Raw genomic sequence first — 19146 nt, 5'->3', positions numbered from 1 at the left:
CAATGATGCAGGTGTCTCTCTTTGTCCCTACCTCCCCCCTACCCTATCAATTTCTCTGTCTAAATAAATTAAATAAAATATAAAATAATGGGTTTTCAGAAAAATCCATGCAAAGTATTTTTTTTAGTATCTTTATTTATTGAATAAAGACACCCAGAAATTGAGAGGGAAGGGAGTGATAGAGAAGGAGAGAGACAGAGACAGACCTGCAACATTGCTTCACCACTCACAAAGCTTTCCTCCCTACAGGTGAGAACTAGGAACTCAAACCTGGGTCCCTTGTGCATTTTAACATGTGCACTCAACTTAACTAGGTGTACTACCAGCCAGCATCAATTTTTTCTGTTTTTCTATGTAAAGATGCATCATGACTTTTCTGACAAACCAATATGTAGGAAGGAAGGAAGGAAGGAAGGAAGGAAGGAAGGAAGGAAGGAAGGAAGGAGGAAGATAGGAGGGAGAGATAGGATAATGGTTAGGCAAACAGACTCCTATGCATGAGGCTCTGACACTCCAGGTCCAATTGCCTGTACTACCATAAGCCAGAGCTAGGGTATGCTTTGGTCTCTCTCTTTCGATATCTCTCCTACATTAAAAATAAATAGTAAAGAGAGAGAGAGAGAAAGAGATAGGAAGAGGGGAGAAAGAGGGCAAGACAGAGAGGAGACCCAGGAAGACAACATCATAATTATGTAAAAGATCTTCATGCCTATGCCTGAGGCTAAGGTTCCAGGTTCAATCCCTGGGACCACCATAAGCCAGAGTTGAGCAGTGATCTGGTCTCTGTTATTTTTCTCTAAGATAAAATAAATATTTAAAAAGGGGGGGGGGAGTCAGGCAGTAGCAGGTTAAGTACATGTTGTACAAAGCGCAAGGACTGGTGTAAGGATCCCGGTTCAAGCCCCCGGCTCCCCACCTGCAGGGGTGTTGCTTCACATGAGGTGAAGCAAGTCTGCAGGTTATCTTTCTCTCCCCCGTCTTCTCCATCTCCATTTCTCTCTGTCCTATCCAACAACAACATCAATAACAACAATAAAAATAAAACAACATGGCAACAAAAGGGAATAAATAAATAAATAAATAAATAAAAAGCAGGGCCAGACAGTGGCACACCTGGTTAAGCACCCACATTATAGTGCACAAGGATCCAGGCTCAAGCCCCTGGTCCCTACCTGCAATGGGAAAGCTCCACAAGTGGTGAAGCAGTGCTGCAGGTGTCTGTCTTTCTCCTTCTCCTCAATTTATTTGTCTCTATCTAATAATAAGTAAAGATACTTAAAACAAACAAACAAAAAAAAGAGGGGTCTGGGCGGTAGCTTAATGGATTAAGCACAGACTAAAGCAAGGATCTAGGTTCGAGCCCCCGGCTCTCCAGCTGCAGGGGGTCACTTCACAAGCGGTGAAACAGGTCTGCAGGTGTCTATCTTTCTCTCACCCTCTCTGTCTTTCCCTCTTTTCTTTCTTGATTTCTCTCTGTCCTACCCAACAATGACAGCAATAACAATAACAACAATGGGGTAGATAGCAAAATGGTTATACAAAGAGACTTCCATGCCTGAGGCTCAAAAGTCCCAGGTTCAATCCCCCACACCATAAACTAGAACTAAGTAGGGCTCAGTTTACAAAAGGGAAAAAATAGCCTCCAGGAGCAGTGGATTTGTAGTGCAGGCAACAAGCCCCAGTGATAATCCTGGGGGCAAAAAAAAAAAAAAAAAACACTGGTGCCAGGTGTGGTGAGTGGTATGTATATATGTGTAAGTGTGATACTATACCTCTACAGTCTTATAATTTTGTAATTGGTTAACACCAACACCATATTTACTTTTAAAATATCTATTCTTAGTAGAAAAAAAGTTTTCAAGGGCCATGCAGTGGCACACCTGGTTAAGTGCATACATTATAGAATGCAAGGACCTGGGTTCAAGCCCCTGGTCTCTACCTGTAGGGGGAAAGCTTCACCAGTGGTGATGCAGGGCTGCAGGTTGTCTCTCTGACTCTTCCTATTTCCCCCTCGTCGCTCAATTTCTCTCTGTCTCTATCTAATAAATAAATAAAAAAATTTTTAAAAGTTTCCATTTAAGATATAGTTAACTGGCTTGTTACAGCCGGCCCTGATATAGTCACCTCATATATTCTGTAGTACATTACCGACATACTACCCAATCACCATTAGAAGCCCACACAATCCAAAACTGAAACTTCTAGAAGCTGTGCTTTTACCCTTAAAGCAGTCTTGTGCAGTGGTAGAAAGTATGACTTGGAAGCACAAGGTCCTGAGTTAAATCCCCAATACTGATGACTTGAGCCAGAATGGCATTCTGGTTTCTCTACTCCTTGTTAGTAAATATTGTTTGTTCGATTTACTGTAGCTTAAAAAACATCCAATTTTTTAAGATTGGGAAAGGTGACGTAACACAAATGCATTATGGGGAGCCAAATGATGGCGCACCTGGTTAAACACACACATATACACTTCAGTGTTCAAGCCCCTGTTCCCCACCTGTAGGAGGAAAGCTTCACAAGTGGTGAAGCAGTACTGTAGGAGTCTCTCTCCATCTCCCCTCTCAATTTCTGTCTCTATCCAATAATAAACAAGTAATCAAACCAAAAAAAGAAACCACTATGTTATATTATACCTCAAAGTAACGTTATGCCAATTACAAGTAAAAAAAAAGAAAAAAGCATGCATAACTGATGACATTTATAATTATTAAAAACTTTAAAAGCTGCCAACAATATATTGTTACTATGTCATAAAGGTAAAATTTTTATAATTTTTATGACCATCAGGGAAGAATGAAGTATTCTTTTTAATCAATTATCACTCTATTTTTTACAATTATAATAGTCCAATGATTTGTAAAAGATCAATTTTTTTTTAAGTATAAGGAACATACATTGGACCAGGAGATAGTTCACTAGGTAGAAACATTCCTTGTCATGTCCAATGCCTGACAACACATGGAAGAAGCACAGTACTGGGGGTCGGGCGGTGGCGCAGTGGGTTAAGCGCATGTGGCGCAAAGCGCAGGGACCGGCGTAAGGATCCCGGTTCGAGCCCCTGGCTCCCCACCTGCAGGGGAGTCGCTTCACAGGCGGTGAAGCAGGTCTGCAGGTGTCTATCTTTCTCTCCCCTTCTCTGTCTTCCCCTCCTCTCTCCATTTCTCTCTGTCCTATCCAACAACGAATTGCGTCAACAAGGGCAATAATAATAACCACAACGAAGCTACAACAAGGGCAACAAAAGGGGAAAAAAAATGGCCTCCAGGAGCGGTGGATTCATGGTGCAGGCACCGAGCCCAGCAATAACCCTGGAAGAGGAAAAAAATAAAATAAAATAAAATAAAATAAAATAAATAATAACCACAACGAAGCTACAACAAGGGCAAAAAAAGGGGGAAAAAATGGCCTCCAGGAGCAGTGGATTCATAGTGCAGGCACCGAGACCAGCAATAACCCTGGAGGAGGGAAAAAAAAAAAGAAGCACAGTACTCAGAAGTTTTAGTGCTATGGTATCACCCCATTTCGCTTATCTCTTTGGAAATAAAAATTTGTCCTGGGAGCAGTGTAAACATTCATGCATGAGGCACTGATGCCACTAAAAAAAAATAAATAAAAAGGGACAAAATAAATACACATAGGTTTGTTCTGTCTTATAGTGAAATATCCCATCGCAGATAGGGTTTAAGGCTGTTATAAGATAAAGACCCTCACACAAGGTTGAAGCTAATAAAGTTGATGGAACTGAAATTTAAATGAGATTGTTAGGCCTACAAGTATGGATGTACCTGTGACTTACTAGTCAATCAAATTTTAACACAATATAAAAACACTAAGTATAAAATTTTTTTTAAATATGCAATTATTAATCTCATACTTTAAAAGACAATGGTTTCAAAGCAGCAGTGTCCGGTGTCTGGCTTATGACAATGTGAGGAAGTAAACCTGGGACCTCTGGTGTCTCAGTCATGAAAGCACTGTGCATAACCATTATGCTATCTCCCTAGACCAGAAAGTTAAGTGATTCATGATTATGACACATTTAATTTCTACATACCTGGCTTCATAACTACAAGATGCAATTTCAGCCTTTGACAAAACAGAATCAATTCCATTTGTTTGTGCAGAATCTTGATTCTCCCACATTGATGAATCTGGTATATTTGCTTTGAAAAATAAAAAATTCAATGATTATATACTAAAATTGATTTTTAACCTTAATTCAAGACATTTTTCCATTCCTTTCATATATAAACGTTTTAGTAGATAGATATCTCCATTAGTATTTTTCTCCTTGTTAAATAATATTAACTCTGTAACTCTAAAAGGGTTTGCATTCATTATATTACCTACCATTAGTCAGACAAGAAATTATCACAAATTATTCTGTGTTAATAAGTTTTTAAAAGTACATTACTAAGGGTTGGGGATATGTATATGGTTATGCATAATGGTTATGTAGATAGCATAATGGCTATGCAAAAGACTTTCATGTCTGAGGCACCAAATGTCGTAGATTCAATAGCCAACACCACCATAAACCAAAGCTGAGCAGTGTTAAAAATTTTCATGCCGGGGCCAGGTGGTGGCACACCTGGTTGAGTGCACATGTTACAGTGTGCAAGGACCCAGGTTTGAGCCCCTGTCCCCACCTGCACAGGGAAAACTTCACAAGTGGAGAAGCAGTGCGACAGGTGTCTCTCTGTTTCTCTCCCTATCATCCCCCCTTCCCTCTCAATTTCTGACTGTCGGTATCCAACAAATAAATAAAGATAAAAAAATAAAGGGAAGACATTTTAAATAAAAAAGGGAGGGCAGGCGGTGGTGCACGTGGTTAAAGCGCACACACTACAGTGCGCAAGGATCTGGGTTCAAGCCCCTGGTCCCCACCTGCAGGGGGGAAGCTTCATGAGTGGCGAAGCAGGTCTGCAGGTGTCTCTATCCTGCACTATCCCCCCCCCCCCATACAACTTTCATGCCTGAAGCTCTGAGGTCCCAGGTTCAGTCACCAGCACTACCAATAAGCCAGAGCTAAAAATAGTGCTCTGGTATAAAAAGAAAAAGGAAAACACCTCCCCTCCCCACAAAGCTTTAATATATCATAAATTGTCAATAATTTAGATATAATAATAAACAAACACCCTTTGAAATGGACATAAATTAAATGTGATCAAAATTAACACCCTCCTATGTCTTCAAAAGTACTTTCTTTTTGTAAAAGTTAGTGGAAAATATAACCTCTGAATTTTTTTTTTTTTTGCTGTTTCCTAAAAGAACTTATTTGTAAACCTTAAAGCTAATTTATAATAAAGATTTCATTCTCAATTGAAAAAGTTTTCTTTTGAATACACAATGTAGTATTTCACATTATTCCTCTTTTAGAAAAATTTGTTTTGCTTAACAATACATGTTCAATTTCTTAACTGAACATTCAAGTGCTACCAAAATACCAAATACGTTAGAGAATACAGTTCTAGCCTCAGTAGTTCAGCTTACCAATCTCTCTTAGTACCCAAAACAAACTTACACTGTTATACAAACTATAAAAAGCAGTCTAGAGAGGTTCCTAACTGCATGGCACTCTAGTTCTTAACCACCTTTACCTTCACTAGTAATTGATAACTGATCAAGACACAATTTCAGCAATAGGTCTCTTGGGGTACTACTATTGAACAACAAGAATAGGTTTTAATACTTTAAAACATAATCTCACAGTTCTACTAATAAAACAAAATTATCACTAGCAAAACAAAACAAAGATGTGGGAGGTCAGATGGTAGCACAGCAGGTTTAGCACAAAATGCAAGGGCTGGCTTAAGGATCCCGGTTCAAGCCCCTGGCTCCCCACCTGCAGGGGAGTTGATTCACAGGTGGTGAAGCAGGTCTGCAGCTATCTATCTCTCTCTCCATTTCTCTCTGTCCTATCCAACAACAAATGACGTCAACAACAATAATAATAACCACAACAAGGCTACAAAACAAGGGCAACAAAAGGGGGGAAAAATGGCCTCTAGGAGCAGTGGATTCATGGTGCAGGCACCGAGCCCCAGCAATAAATAGCCCTGGGGGCAAAAATAAATAAATAAACAAACAAAACCAAGATATGCCACTCCAGGTAACTCTGACATACCTACAAGTACACTGTAACAGTATCTAATTAAAAAATCGAGAAATAAACCAATTATTTCATTTATCTTAGAGACAAGTTCCATGAAAATAAATTAAAGCACTGCCAAAAAACATGGCAAAGTGTACGACCTTTTGTAGATTAAAACAGATCATCCTGACTTGATTCTAGTAATCAACATCTTTCATCCAACTATGCAACCTATACAAGCACTTCTGAATTCCAGCACCTATAGACATAAATCAAAGTGATAGGTATCTTAACGGAGTCAAGCTCCATTAGCATCAGATATTAAAACAGGGTACATTATTTAAGCTATGAATTTGATATGATTAACGTATGCTGTATTATAGCAAATTAAAGACAATACAGAGCAGAAAATCCAGTGATTTAAAAGGATCTTAGAAGTATCAACTTTAATAATTCATTATTTCCTTTATTCTAAGCTGAAGATACGTAAGAGTTTCAGAACTGTCCTTACTAGAGTTCAACAGAGCATTCTACTAAGAGAGAGAGGAAGACAGAGATAGAGACAGAGAGAAAACAGTTGAAGTTTTTGAACAGTCATAACCAGCTACCTTTCAAAAGTTTAATAACCCTGAGATATGCTTTAGCAGTTTGGGAGTTAGGACTAAATAATCTCAAGATAAATGTCTTGAAAGTTACAGAAAAATCGTGCTTAGTGAGAATAGTGCCTGTGATCCCTGTGCTCAACGTCTGCCCGAGTGTGGCAGCACCTCATTTTTCTCTTCACTGGGCTGGCTGACCTTTTCCACAGTGCTGCAGACTGCGTGATCCCTCCACGAGCGGAGTAAAGTTGCTTCATGGGAGATTCAGGGAAATGCAGGGACACACAGTCCTCACTGGAGGGCAAAGTAGAGAACTGCTCATCAAAACTTGACAAACTAGACGGGCACATGGAGAATGTGGAGGAACGGTTGGAGAAATCAGAGGCCAGGACCCAGGTCTGTGAAAAAAAAAATCGCTGAGAATAAATCTATGACTAAAACGAAGTTAAAAACTGTTTCTCTTTAGAATGAAAACTGAAGTTGTCGATATAGGAAACACCTATATCTTGAACTCCAGGAAGGAATAAAAGGGCCCAACCATAAAAATCATAAATATAAATGGACTTCAAATAATAAGATTTCAATGAGAAGTGTCACTGCTGAGTACTGCTCAGGAATCAGCTTCCAAAGGTTGCTGATTGGTTGGAAAACTGGTTATGCTGATCTGATCTGATCTGATCAGATAAAGATTTGAATATGACACATAAGAAACTAAGAGGTTCTGTATAGGACTAAAGATGCTAGCTAACACTCTGCCTAGACACATAAGCCAAAATGTTAGAACTGAGGTGTTTTTTTTTTAAGTGAGTATACAAAAGGTCACAGACTATTAATTCCCAAATCAATTCTCAATATTTTAAAATTTGTTGCCATGTCTAATAAGAACTCAGAAAGAAAGATTAAGAAATAACAAAATGAAAGGAGTAAAGGTAGTGGGAAAAGTTCTAGGCATCATAATTACTTTGGTGACAGGGAAAAAAAATCTTTAGGCAATGGCAAGTGAAATCTCAGTGATTTGTCTTAATATTTGCCTTCTAGTTTGCCACCCATATAAAAGTGGGGGGAGTATGTGTATTACAATGTAATTACAATGTGAAAATTCAGTGGAAGTCAGCTACAACACTGATAATAAACTGTTTATGGTTAGATTATCTGTGACAGAGGAAGACAAAAAGAGGACTAGGTCTCCTGCTGTTTCTAAGAAATGGGTACCTGCCAAGGACAAATTCTGATAAAGAATGCTGAAATGAAGATGCGTAGAGCAAACAAGATTCTGCCAAAGAGTAATTTTCAGCACTGGGTAACTGAAATGCTATTGAAAGATATGCACAGGGCACAATGTCCTTGTTTCAGTGTTCATTCATTAAGTTTTTACTGAGTACCCAACATGTGAAAAAAAAGGCTATGCATTTCCTCAAACAACCTGCTTTCAAGAAGTATTTCATCTTCTCAATACCATATAGGAAATACAGAAAGACAAGTCAATCTACCACAAAGCCATACTACAACCACTTGAGAAACTACTCACTGTCTGGTGCCACAGTACAGTAACATCTCAACAAGCTCATGATTAGCTACCCAAACATCTACTCATGATAAACACAAAAGAGCGAGAATCTCAAAAATTTCTTCATAAGGGATTAAAGACCAAGAACAATTTTAGGAAATCTAGACAACACAGATATACATGAAGCTTAAGATAGTTAATAACCAACTAAAAGAATAAACTCTGTCCCCAAAATGCCCAAAGAGATCTCCACTGGTTTTTTTCCTTCTGCCTTCATTTCAATGTATTTTTGACAGACTATAACTAAGATTTACAACTAAAAACATGAGTCCTGAAATAAGTGGACTAAAATTAAACTGTATGCTTCCCTCTCCACTGTATACCTAATTTTAGACTACTTTCTCATTAGACTTTTTTTTTGTGAAAACTAAAGAAATTTGGGGTTCACAGACGTGTGAGAAAACTGATTGTCAACTAGTTTAATTTTTTTATTCCCTTTTGTTGCCCTTGTTTTTTACTGTTGTAGTTATTATTGTTGTCATTGTTGGACAGGACAGAAAAATGGAGAGAGGAGGGGAAGATAGAGAGGGGGAGAGGTGGGGAGCCAGGGGCTCTAACTAGGATCCTTAAGCCGGTCCTTGCACTTTGTGCCACATCGTGCTTAACCCGCTGTGCTATTGCCTGATTCCCAACTCGTTTAATTTCTAAGCAAACATTTCTTGGGAAACTTATTTAGGGGAACAGATATCAAAGCTTTAATAGTATTATAGTGTAAATTATCATTTTTATATACTAACAGCAAAAATTTAAAAGCAAGGAAGGCAAGAAAACATTTCTCATATACAATAGGTTCAACAAAGACAAGGGAATTGATTGCTGGCATTTATTTCCTAATCCCAATAATTTACAGCCCTACTATTTCATATTTTGTTGCCTCACACAGTATCTTTAGCAACAGAGTTAGTGTCCTGATCATGATTAGAGGTCATATAATGACTAACTCTTGAATCTAGAGTTTTCCTCAAGAAGTATGTGTTTTGGGGGTCAGGCAGTAGCTCAACGGGTTAAGTGCACGTGGTGCAAAGCGCAAGGGCTGGCGTAAAGATCCATGTTCGATCCCCGGGGCTCCCCACCTACAGGGGAGTCATTTCACAGGCGGTGAAGTAGGTCTGCAAGTGTCTATCTTTCTCTCCCCCTACTCTCTCCATTTCTCTCTGCCCTATGCAACGACGACGAAATCAATAACTACAACAATAAAACAAGGGCAACAAAATGGAAAATAGTTAAAAAAAAAAAAAAGAAGTATGAGTTTTATGCCCCTATCTAAAGCAAATAAACCATACCTTTTCAAATTTCTTCACTCAATTCCAGGCAAATGTGATCATCAAAATATTAATACAAAACAACTTCTCTATTACCTTCAGGTTTTGCTTTAAGATGTTACCACTTAAAATTCTTTAATGAAAAGGCTAATAATTAAAACTCTTATTATTTCATTCTATTACAACAATACCAAGAATTCTTTATACTTCAAAGAGAGCTCATTATTTGTACCTGCTTTGCCTCTTAGGATTTTATTCTGGTAATACTGCCACTCCAACTGGGGATTAGCGCCAGGACGTAAAGGCGCTCTTCCTGTGCCCCTGTTGCTTGTAACTGCCACTGGTTTTCCTGTGAAAAAAAGGACAAAATTACTTTTTTTTTTTTAAAGTTACCAAATATGGGAAAAGTTTATAAAATTACTTTTAAATTTGAGTACAAGAATGTTTAACAACACTGACAATATGTAAGGAAATATTCTAAAAGCATCTGAAAATAATGGGAATTTTTTTTTTCCTTTTGTATTTCTTACAAGAGCACTGCTCAGTTCTGGCTTATGGTGGTAAAAAGGATTGAATCTGGGACTACAGAACCTCAGACGTGAGAGTCTCTTTGCATAACCATTATACTATCTACCCCTGCGCCTGGAATTTTTTTTCCGGCTCTATGATATTAATTCATGTAAGAGCTAATATCTTTAAAAAGTATTAAGCACCAGGGAAAAGTCTCACAGCACCCCAAAGATAGAAACTATTCACAACAAATTGAATATATTCTTTTTTTTTCTTTTTTTTTTAACCAGAGCACTGATCAGCTCTGGGTTATGGTGGTGCAGGGGATTGAACCTGGGACTTTGAAGCCTCAGGCTTGATAGTCTGTTTGCATAATCATTATGCTATCTACCCCTGCCTACATATATTCATTTTAAAGCAAAGCTATCACTGAGCTTAGCAAGGCTTTGATTTGGTTTCTTACAAACAGAAAACAGGCAAAGTAAACTCTAGATCCAGACTGGGGGCGGGGGGGTTTGCAGAGAAAAAAAATGCTTTTGTATCTCTATATTTCAGGTATCAGAAAAGCTGGCTAACACAAAAATTACTTTTAATTTTACAACAAGCAAATTTTGTTTATCTAGGACAAGTAAAAAAAAAATACATACATATGCCGAGGAATCACAATCTGGCCTGTACTATAAGCAAATGACTCTATAGATGCATGTTTTTGATTTATAAAATCTTTCATATATACTTATGTGTTATAGTACAGATAATTATAACTTATTTGAGTGGTTAATTCATATTTTACTAAATGCATATTATGAAGACAAAATAAATACTACCCCCCAAAAAAAACCCTGACTTAAAGTCAGTTATTTAAAATTCTAAACACCCTTTTAAAACTGAAGCAACAACTACTCATGATAAATTCAAAGCAGTTCAATTCACTACTGCTTCCCTTTAAGGGAAAATTTGACTCCCAAGAAAATACTAAGTTATCTCCTTTAGACATAGAGTATAACTGAAAATTTTAGAAAAAACAAAACTTTTTTTCTTTTGTTTGATTATTGACATTAGAGTTATTGCTGTGGCTCAGTGCCTACACGGTAAATCCACTGCTCTTGGCAGCTATTTTCCTTTCCTATTCTTTATTTGATAGGACAGAGAGAAAACTGAGGAGGTATAGAAACACCCACAGTACTTGCTTCACAGCCCATAAAGTCTCCTCCCTGGTAGGTGTGATGTGGGGAGCTCAAATATGGGTACTTGCACAAGGTAACATTACCCAGCTTAATCGGGTGTGCCACTGCCTGGCCCCAAAAATACTGTTTTTAGAAATATTGGCCAGGTCACAAATACCTGAAATTCCATACACTAGGACTACAGAAGGGCTGCATGTATTTTCGGCAATATTTAATAATACAGAATTATTCTAAAACCAAGAAATTGGAATTGTTTACTAGCATCAGGGTATTCAGGTTATTTATTCATAGTGACCCAAAGACGTGTTGTACCATAACAATTAAGAGTATTAGTAAATATAGTAAAAAGATAGAAATATGCCCAGTGCAGATCCCACCTACACTATTAGTTCTAGGTGATATCTTTCTGTTGAAAATAAGTAAGGGGCCAGGCAATGGCACACCTGGTTAAGCATACACATTACAGTGCACAAGGACCAGGGTCCAATACCCTGGCCCCCACTTGCAGGGGGAAAGCTTCACAAATGGTAAAGCAGGGCTGCAAATAGTCTGTCTCTTTCCCTATCTCACCCTTCCCTCTCAGTTTCTGTCTCTATCCAGTAATAAATAAAAGATTAAAAAAATAAGTATTATTCTCTGGAGATTTCTTTAAAGAGAAAAAAAAAAACTAAGTTTTTTTTTTTTTTTTAAGGAAACTTCTAAGTTTTTTTGATCGTGGATACTAGGAAACTTAGAAACAGTATATGATTTTACAAAGAATACTGGATTTCTTAAATATTTTGTGATTGCCAAATGTGTGTGGGTATAAATTATTTTAAAACAGAAACAAGTACACACCTTTGAGATCTGGTCTATTGCGTATACACACTGATACAAAGAAGCAATCCATATCAACATGCATTATACAGCTCTGATGTCTGGGTGAACTCAATACTGACGTATTTCCTAGAAAGAATAAGACAAAACAAAACAAAAAAACAACAATGTTCAAACCCCAAACTAATTTTTTCATTGAAGTCAGGTTTAATGAAACTTAGAATTTATATTTTCATATGCTCACAGTAGGGAAGAAAATAAGCCTTAATTCCATCTATTCCATCACTTGAGACAGTCATTGTCTTTTTCTTTTTTTTAGCTTTATATGCAATGCAGAGATGTTAACTTTAGCTTCCAAATATGATTTAAGGTCTACTATGAAGATATCATGTGTCAGGGGCTGGGTAGTGGCGTACTTGGTGGCACATAGTATAAATTTCAAGGATCCCAGTTTGAGCCTCTGCTCCCAACCTATGGGGAGGGTGCTTTAAAAGCAGTGAAACAAGTCTACAGGTGTCTTAGCTTTCTCCCTATATCCCCCTCCTCTTTCAACTTCTCTGTCCTATCCAGTAAAATGGAAAAAATAGCTGCCAGGAGTAGTGCATTCATAGTGTCAGCACAGACCCAGCAATAACCCAGGATGCAAAAAGATAAAGGCTAGACACACGCTACGATTCCATTGCTCCTGGAGGCCATTTTATCCCATTTTATTGCCCTTGTCGTTATTATTGTTGTCATTGCTGTTGTTGGACAGAGAAATTGAGAGAGGAGGGGAGACAAAGAGAGAAAGATAAGATACCTGCAGACCTTCTTCACCACTTGTGAAATGACCTCCCCCCTGCAGGTGGGGAGCAGGGGGCTCGAACCAGGCTCCTTACACTGGTCTTTGCACTTCACACCATGTGCGCTTAACCCACTGTGCTGCCACCCCCTAGCCTGTATCTTCTAAGACTCACTAAAAGTTTATCTAAATGTTTATTATCTTTGTGAAGTTTATAAAACATAAAGATGTTGCATATATTTAGCTAATGTAGGCTAAGAAACATTAGATGATCATTAGTCCAAGTAATCTATAAACATATCTCGATAAAATAAGAAAACTACTATTGATGAATGCTTAATAGGTTTATCAGGTACTGTTGAAGGTTTAGATGTTAATATATTTAGATTCTTTCAGCACCACTATTTGCCAATTATTACTTTCATTTCACAAAAACTTAAGTCATAGTCAGTAAATGCTGAGGAGATATACAATATCAGGCAGTCTGATTTCAGAGTCATCACGCTACCACAGTGCTATTCTAAACAGTCACACATTAAGGGGAGTGGGGAAATAGCATAATGTGTATGCAAAAGATTCTAATATCTGAGGCCCTGGGGTCCCAGTACAATCTACAACAGCACCATATGCCAGAGACGAATAGTGCTCTGGTAAATACACACACACACACACACACACACACACACACACACACACACACACACACACACGCCAGCTAGCCTATAAGGGCAAGGGGGAGCAGCACAATGACTATGCAGCGAGACTTGCATGTCCCAAGTTTAATTCCTGGCACAGCCACTAGTCAGAGGCAAGCAGTGCTCTGGTAAAATGTACAAATAGTATATAAAATAAAATTGTATAAGTGACATTTTACTCATGACTTTAAGTACAATTAACTAACTCTGAAGTCTGTACAGCATTTTCAAGGAAACATCTTCTCCTTAAGACATGGGCATCTAATTGTCCTGAGTATACAGAAACTCTTTAATATTAATTTAGCCACAACTAGAACTTTCCTCTAAATCTTTCAACTCATCCTTAATTAGCTTTTTCCCCTTGTATATTCTCCAATATATACAAGTCTTAGAAATAAGAATCTCAGGTAAGAAAAATGTTCTGGCTTCATAAGATATTTTTCTCTGATAAGACATTGTACTGAAGAATAGTCTCCATTTTTAAAAAAAGGGTTCCTAAATCTTACATTCTCTTTAAAATTATTTTTAACTATTTACTGGACAGAGACAGCCAGGAATCAAGAGGGTTGGGGGGAGATAGCAAGGGGAGAGACACAAAACCCTGCTTTACGACTCATTAAGCTTGCCCCTGCAGGTGGAGACCAGGGGCTTGAACCTGGGTCCTTGTGCACTATAACGTGCACTTAACCAGGTGTGTCACCATCCAGCCCCAAATCTTACATTCTCTACCAGGGTTATTGCTGGGGTTTGTTGCCTACATTATGAAACCCAGTTTCTAGAGGCCTTCCTTCCTGCCCCTGCCCCATTTTATTTGATAGGACAGAGAGAAACTTAGAGGGGAGGAGGAGTCAGAGATGGAGATAAAGAGACAGATACCAGCAGACCTGCTTCACCACTTGTGGAAGGGGAACATGGGCTCACAGTACTATGTGCGCTTAACTGAGTGTGCCACTGCTCACCAACACCAAGTAAGTTCAGACCATGTCATTTACCATATTGTGACCGGGAAGTTATTTACCTGGTTTCATTTTCAAGGCACTGAGCCTTTGCCTAAAACAACATGAGATGAGCAACATGACTTACCACTGCTCTGCTAAGAGGACATTAGGTTTCAGAGAGGTAAGAATGATCTATCACTCTTCTGTGAACAGACTGAGTCTCAAAGAGGTGAACCAACTATACAAAGGTCTTACATGGTAACAGTGGCAGAGTCAGAATTAAGATTCAAGCAGTTTTCTTCTTCTTTCTTTTATATTTATTTATTCCCTTTTGTTGCCCTTGTTGTTTTATGTTGTAGTTTTTACTGTTGTCTTCATTGTTGGATAGGACAGAGAGAAATGGAGAGAGGAGGGGAAGACAGACACCTGCAGACCTGCATCACTGCCTGTGAAGTAACCCCTCTACTGGTGGGGAGCTGGGTCTCGAACTAGGATCCTTAACGCCAGCCTTGCGCTTTGCGCCATGTGCTACCGCCAGGCTCCCTCAAGCAGTTTTCTAACCTCAAGGCAACACAATTCCTTGCTATACATCTGTAAAGAATTTGTACAATCCTAGTCATCAAAATCTTGTTCCATAAAAGTACTATCTAGGGGGTCGGGTTAAGCACAGGTGGCACAAAGCACCAAGGACCAGAGTAAGGATCCTGGTTCGAGCCGTTGGCTCCCCTCCTGGAAGGAGTAGCTTCACAAGTGGTGAAGCAGGTCTGCAGGTGTCTTAGCTTTCTCTCCCCCTCCTCTCTCTGTCCTATCCAATAACAAGGACATCAACAACAATAACTACAACAACAATAAAACAACAAGGGCAACAAAAGGGAAAATAATAAAAAAAAATCTTTAAAAAGCACTATCTAAAACATAATGTATGAGGGGTGTAGTGGTGGCACACCCAGCTGAGCACACATGCTATCTATCATACAAGGACCCAGATTCAACCCCTGAAGTGTTGGGAAGCTTCATGAGCAGTGAAGCACGTTTTGTAGGTTGTCTACCTTTCTCTCTCCCTCTCAATTTCTCTCTCTCCTACCTAACAAAATGAAAGAAGGGAAGAGGGGAGGGGGGAGGGAAGGATACGGCCAGGAGCAATGGATTCAGTGCCAGCACTGAAATCCAGTAATGAACTTTTTTTTAAATAAAGCATAATGTAAATAACCCAAAATTATAACTTAAAAGTGGCAAAGAATGAATATGCCAAAGACTTACTTACTGAATGCTTACAATAAAACTTACTCATGTTTTATAACAATTCCTTGAAGCTTTCTAATGTTACTGAGTTTTGGGATTAGGACACAATAGAAGGATAATCTAATACCTACAGCATTACTTTAAAATATTTCACAAATAGTGTGGTTTTAGGAACGCATCGAACTATCACAAGAAAACCAGATGGAGAGACTATCAGTTTCTAGGACAGAAACTTTTCTCCATCTCTCAGGCCCCACAACTATAAGTGAACAGACATTATTATTAGATAATCTCTGAGTTTGATCTGCCTATAAAATGAAGCCATATAATCTGCAAAAAGCAATTAACACGTCAAACAACATATTAACTGGCACAGGAATACAGTCTGCTATTGTTGGGTCTGTTTGGTTAACAAAGAGTATTATAAAGAGCAAATCAGCAATCATGGAGACAACACAGTGGATAAAGCACTGGACTCTTAACCAGGAGGTCCATGCACATCACTCATGTCAGAATGATGCTCTGGCTCTTTCTCTTTGATAAATACATAAGTAAAAAATGTATCTTTTTTTTTAAAGGAGAAAAATACAGCTAATCAACATACTTACATGTGAAAATACTTCATCTCATTAACAAGAGTTTACTATGCTATAGAATAGCATAGTACATCCGCTATTTATTTAAAATCATGAAGCAAGAGCTATTAAGTTACTTTTACTAAACCAACTCATTTTTGTTTAAACTAAAGTTGACTAAAATAAAAGTTTTATTTTTGCTCTTTTTGTTTTTTGCATTGTTGTAGGCTGAGAAGTACATGAGTAGAGTAGCGTTTTCTACCCAGTTATCCTCCCTAGACTGTATTTCAATATCCCAAAGCTTAATTAACAGAACAGGAAAGCCACCCTGAACCAAACTCAACACTTTAGAAACAAGTTGTATTTTATATAGTTCAAAACATCAGTAGGTCTGTATGAGGAACAAATGTTCAGAATCTCAACATTTGTTGTATAAACTACCTACAGTTTTCAGTTAGCTACACTTGAATCTAAAATTTTAAATAAGAACGTTTTCTGTTATACTTAGTTTGACTTATGTAACCTAATTTTCCTTGAATACCACCCCACCCTGAGTTTTATGACAGTGCAGTATCTTATCAGAATACTAAACGCTTAATTATATGAGTCAAACATAGTTTTTTTTTGGTTGGGGCTGTGTGTGGACCTTTTTTTGTTTAAGTAGAAGGTGAGAAAATGGAAGCGAGAGAGGAAGAGACACCACAGTTATGCCCACCACACAGTTTCCCCCATGCAGGTAGGTGTTCCCATGATGGCCAGGGACTCCAGGTCTTAATGTGTGCACTTTAGCAGGTGAGTTTTCTCCCAGCACCACCAATATTGTTTCATAAGAAAATAATTTTAGCTAGTATCTACCTGTGTCAGTTACAAGTGCAGACCTGCCTGTTTTCATTTTTTTTAACTTTTCCCTTCCTGGAAAGATACCACTACTTTGCCTTTGTAGGGTATTGACAAACTCAGTCAATTCACACTTCCATGTTGATATATGATGCAGTCTTGAACGAGAATAGAAGTCTGAAATAAAATTACAGTCTGATGGTTTACACGGCGCTGAAGGTGCTGTGTTGCTAACAGTAGGTACTGAAGAAGTGCTTTTTGTGCTTGAAGGCCCCTGAACAGTGGAGTGGTGAGCGCCATTTATTTTAATGTTACTGTGCAAAGAAGATAATGAAAAGGAATTAGTTCTGTGTGGATTCCTTAAACCATCTATGTTTCTGGTGCTTTGTTGTAACTGCTGCACAATGCAGTCTCTGAAGTCAGTGCTGCTCTTCTCAGGCTTCTCTTCCTCGTGGACAAGGTCTGGAGAAAGTCTGCTGGCAACACTGTTGCCCGTGGGCACCAAGCAATCTTGTGTCTTTAAGGCACCATTAGAGGAATGAGAGCGTCCACTAAAAATGGCAGTGCTGTCTCTGTGACATGGAATCCCATTTTGTTTCCTTCCTGAAAACATCTGCTCCAGCTCCACAAAACTAAAATCATTTTTTCCATCTTCTTCATTCCAACTGTTCATTCCATTAACTTTGACTTCATTTTCTGTCTCAATCTTCTTAATTATATGATTTCTAAAGAGGAAAAAACAGTTAATAATGTCTGACTCTCAAGTTAAAACAATTTTTCTCTTTGTAGACATCTTTAACGGGGCAAGGAGGGAGGAGCAGATGGGGCATGGGACATCAAAGCCCTATCCTCTACTCATACAGTCACTTGTGGCTGCAAAAACAATTCTCGGGAGTCAGGCGGTAGCGCAGTGGGTTAAGCGCAGGTGGCGCAAAGCGCAAGGACCGACATGAGGATCCGGGTTCCAGCCTCCGGCTCCCCACCTGCAGGGGAGTCGCTTCACAGGCGGTGAAGCAGGTCTGCAGGTGTCTATCTTTCTCTCCCCCCTCTGTCTTCCCCTCCTCTCTCCATTTCTCTCTGTCCTATCCAATAACAACCACATCAATAACAACAACAATAATAACTACAACAACAATAAAAAAAAGACAAGGGCAACAAAAAGGAAAATAAATAAAATTTAAAAAAAAAAACAATTCTCGTTCTCTTTTCTTAGAAATACAAACTTGGAATACGTACAAACTTGAATACGCACTCCTACCCCAAAACCAAAAATGTCACAAATTTTAAATTCTTTCCCATCTAAGAATTAACGATAATTCTTTGCTAAAAAAGTAGCAAGGTAAGTAGGATAATTCTACAAAGCTAACAGCTTTTTAAAATTGTAGACACGTATACAAAGAAAGAATCTTTTTGAGGGTGAAGAAAAAAACCAAAACTATTTTCATTTTCTTTCCTGATTAGAAATTAACTGGAATCTAAGTTTTATATAACCTGTCTATAGCATAATGACTTACATTTACAACAGTCACTGATATTTGCGAATTAATACAATATGAATCACTGCGATAAGAATAAATAAGACATTTTGTTTGAATTTATTTTCAGATTTATATAAGGCATTACTCAACATAGAAAATAAAATATTGCTACCATCCTGAGGACAATTAGTTTCAATCAGGAAAGGCTGACATGCTATATTTATCAATCTACTAACAGGGCTAATTATTGTACTACAAGTATACAGAAGAGTAAGAACCACAGCTAGAGAGTTAGCAAACCGGGTGGAAAGTGTGTCTTTTCATACACACAACTCAGGTTTGAGCCCCTGTATCACTCTCTCACTGTATGGGTAAAAAAAAGTAAGGCTAGAATGCTGAAACTGTACATGTGAGGGCGTAGATCTATAAAAGGGGCATCAATAACAACTACAATGATAACTACAACAACAATAAACAAGGGCAACAAAAGGGTAAATAAATAAATATTAAAAAATTTAAAAAAGAGAAACAGAGCACCACACCATTAACAGCATTAACATTC

General features: G+C 38.2%; 1 protein-coding gene and 1 non-coding gene across 3 annotated transcripts in view; both read right to left on the bottom strand.

Moving 5' to 3' along the window:
• REV1 (REV1 DNA directed polymerase) overlaps positions 1-19146 on the bottom strand; it is a 93361-nt gene that overhangs the window by 26141 nt on the left and 48074 nt on the right. Inside the window, exons 6-9 of one of the 2 annotated variants that reach the window (XM_060187458.1) lie at positions 17125-17831; positions 12060-12167; positions 9758-9874; positions 4058-4166 (exon numbers count right to left, since the gene is read on the bottom strand). In XM_060187458.1, the coding sequence (XP_060043441.1) occupies positions 4058-4166; positions 9758-9874; positions 12060-12167; positions 17125-17831 (1041 nt within the window). The remainder of the gene's footprint in view (positions 1-4057; positions 4167-9757; positions 9875-12059; positions 12168-17124; positions 17832-19146) is intronic. The other variant, XM_060187459.1, reaches the window with a different exon arrangement.
• On the bottom strand, positions 16489-16622 carry LOC132537941 (small nucleolar RNA SNORA36 family). Its single transcript, XR_009549345.1, has one exon. It is a non-coding gene; the product is annotated as a small nucleolar RNA SNORA36 family (small nucleolar RNA).

This window comes from Erinaceus europaeus, chromosome 3, assembly GCF_950295315.1.
Source record: "Erinaceus europaeus chromosome 3, mEriEur2.1, whole genome shotgun sequence".
Classification (NCBI taxonomy): Eukaryota; Metazoa; Chordata; class Mammalia; order Eulipotyphla; family Erinaceidae; genus Erinaceus; species Erinaceus europaeus.
The sequence above is the reverse complement of the archived record's forward strand: the minus strand, read 5'-3'. Positions and strand labels throughout refer to the sequence as shown.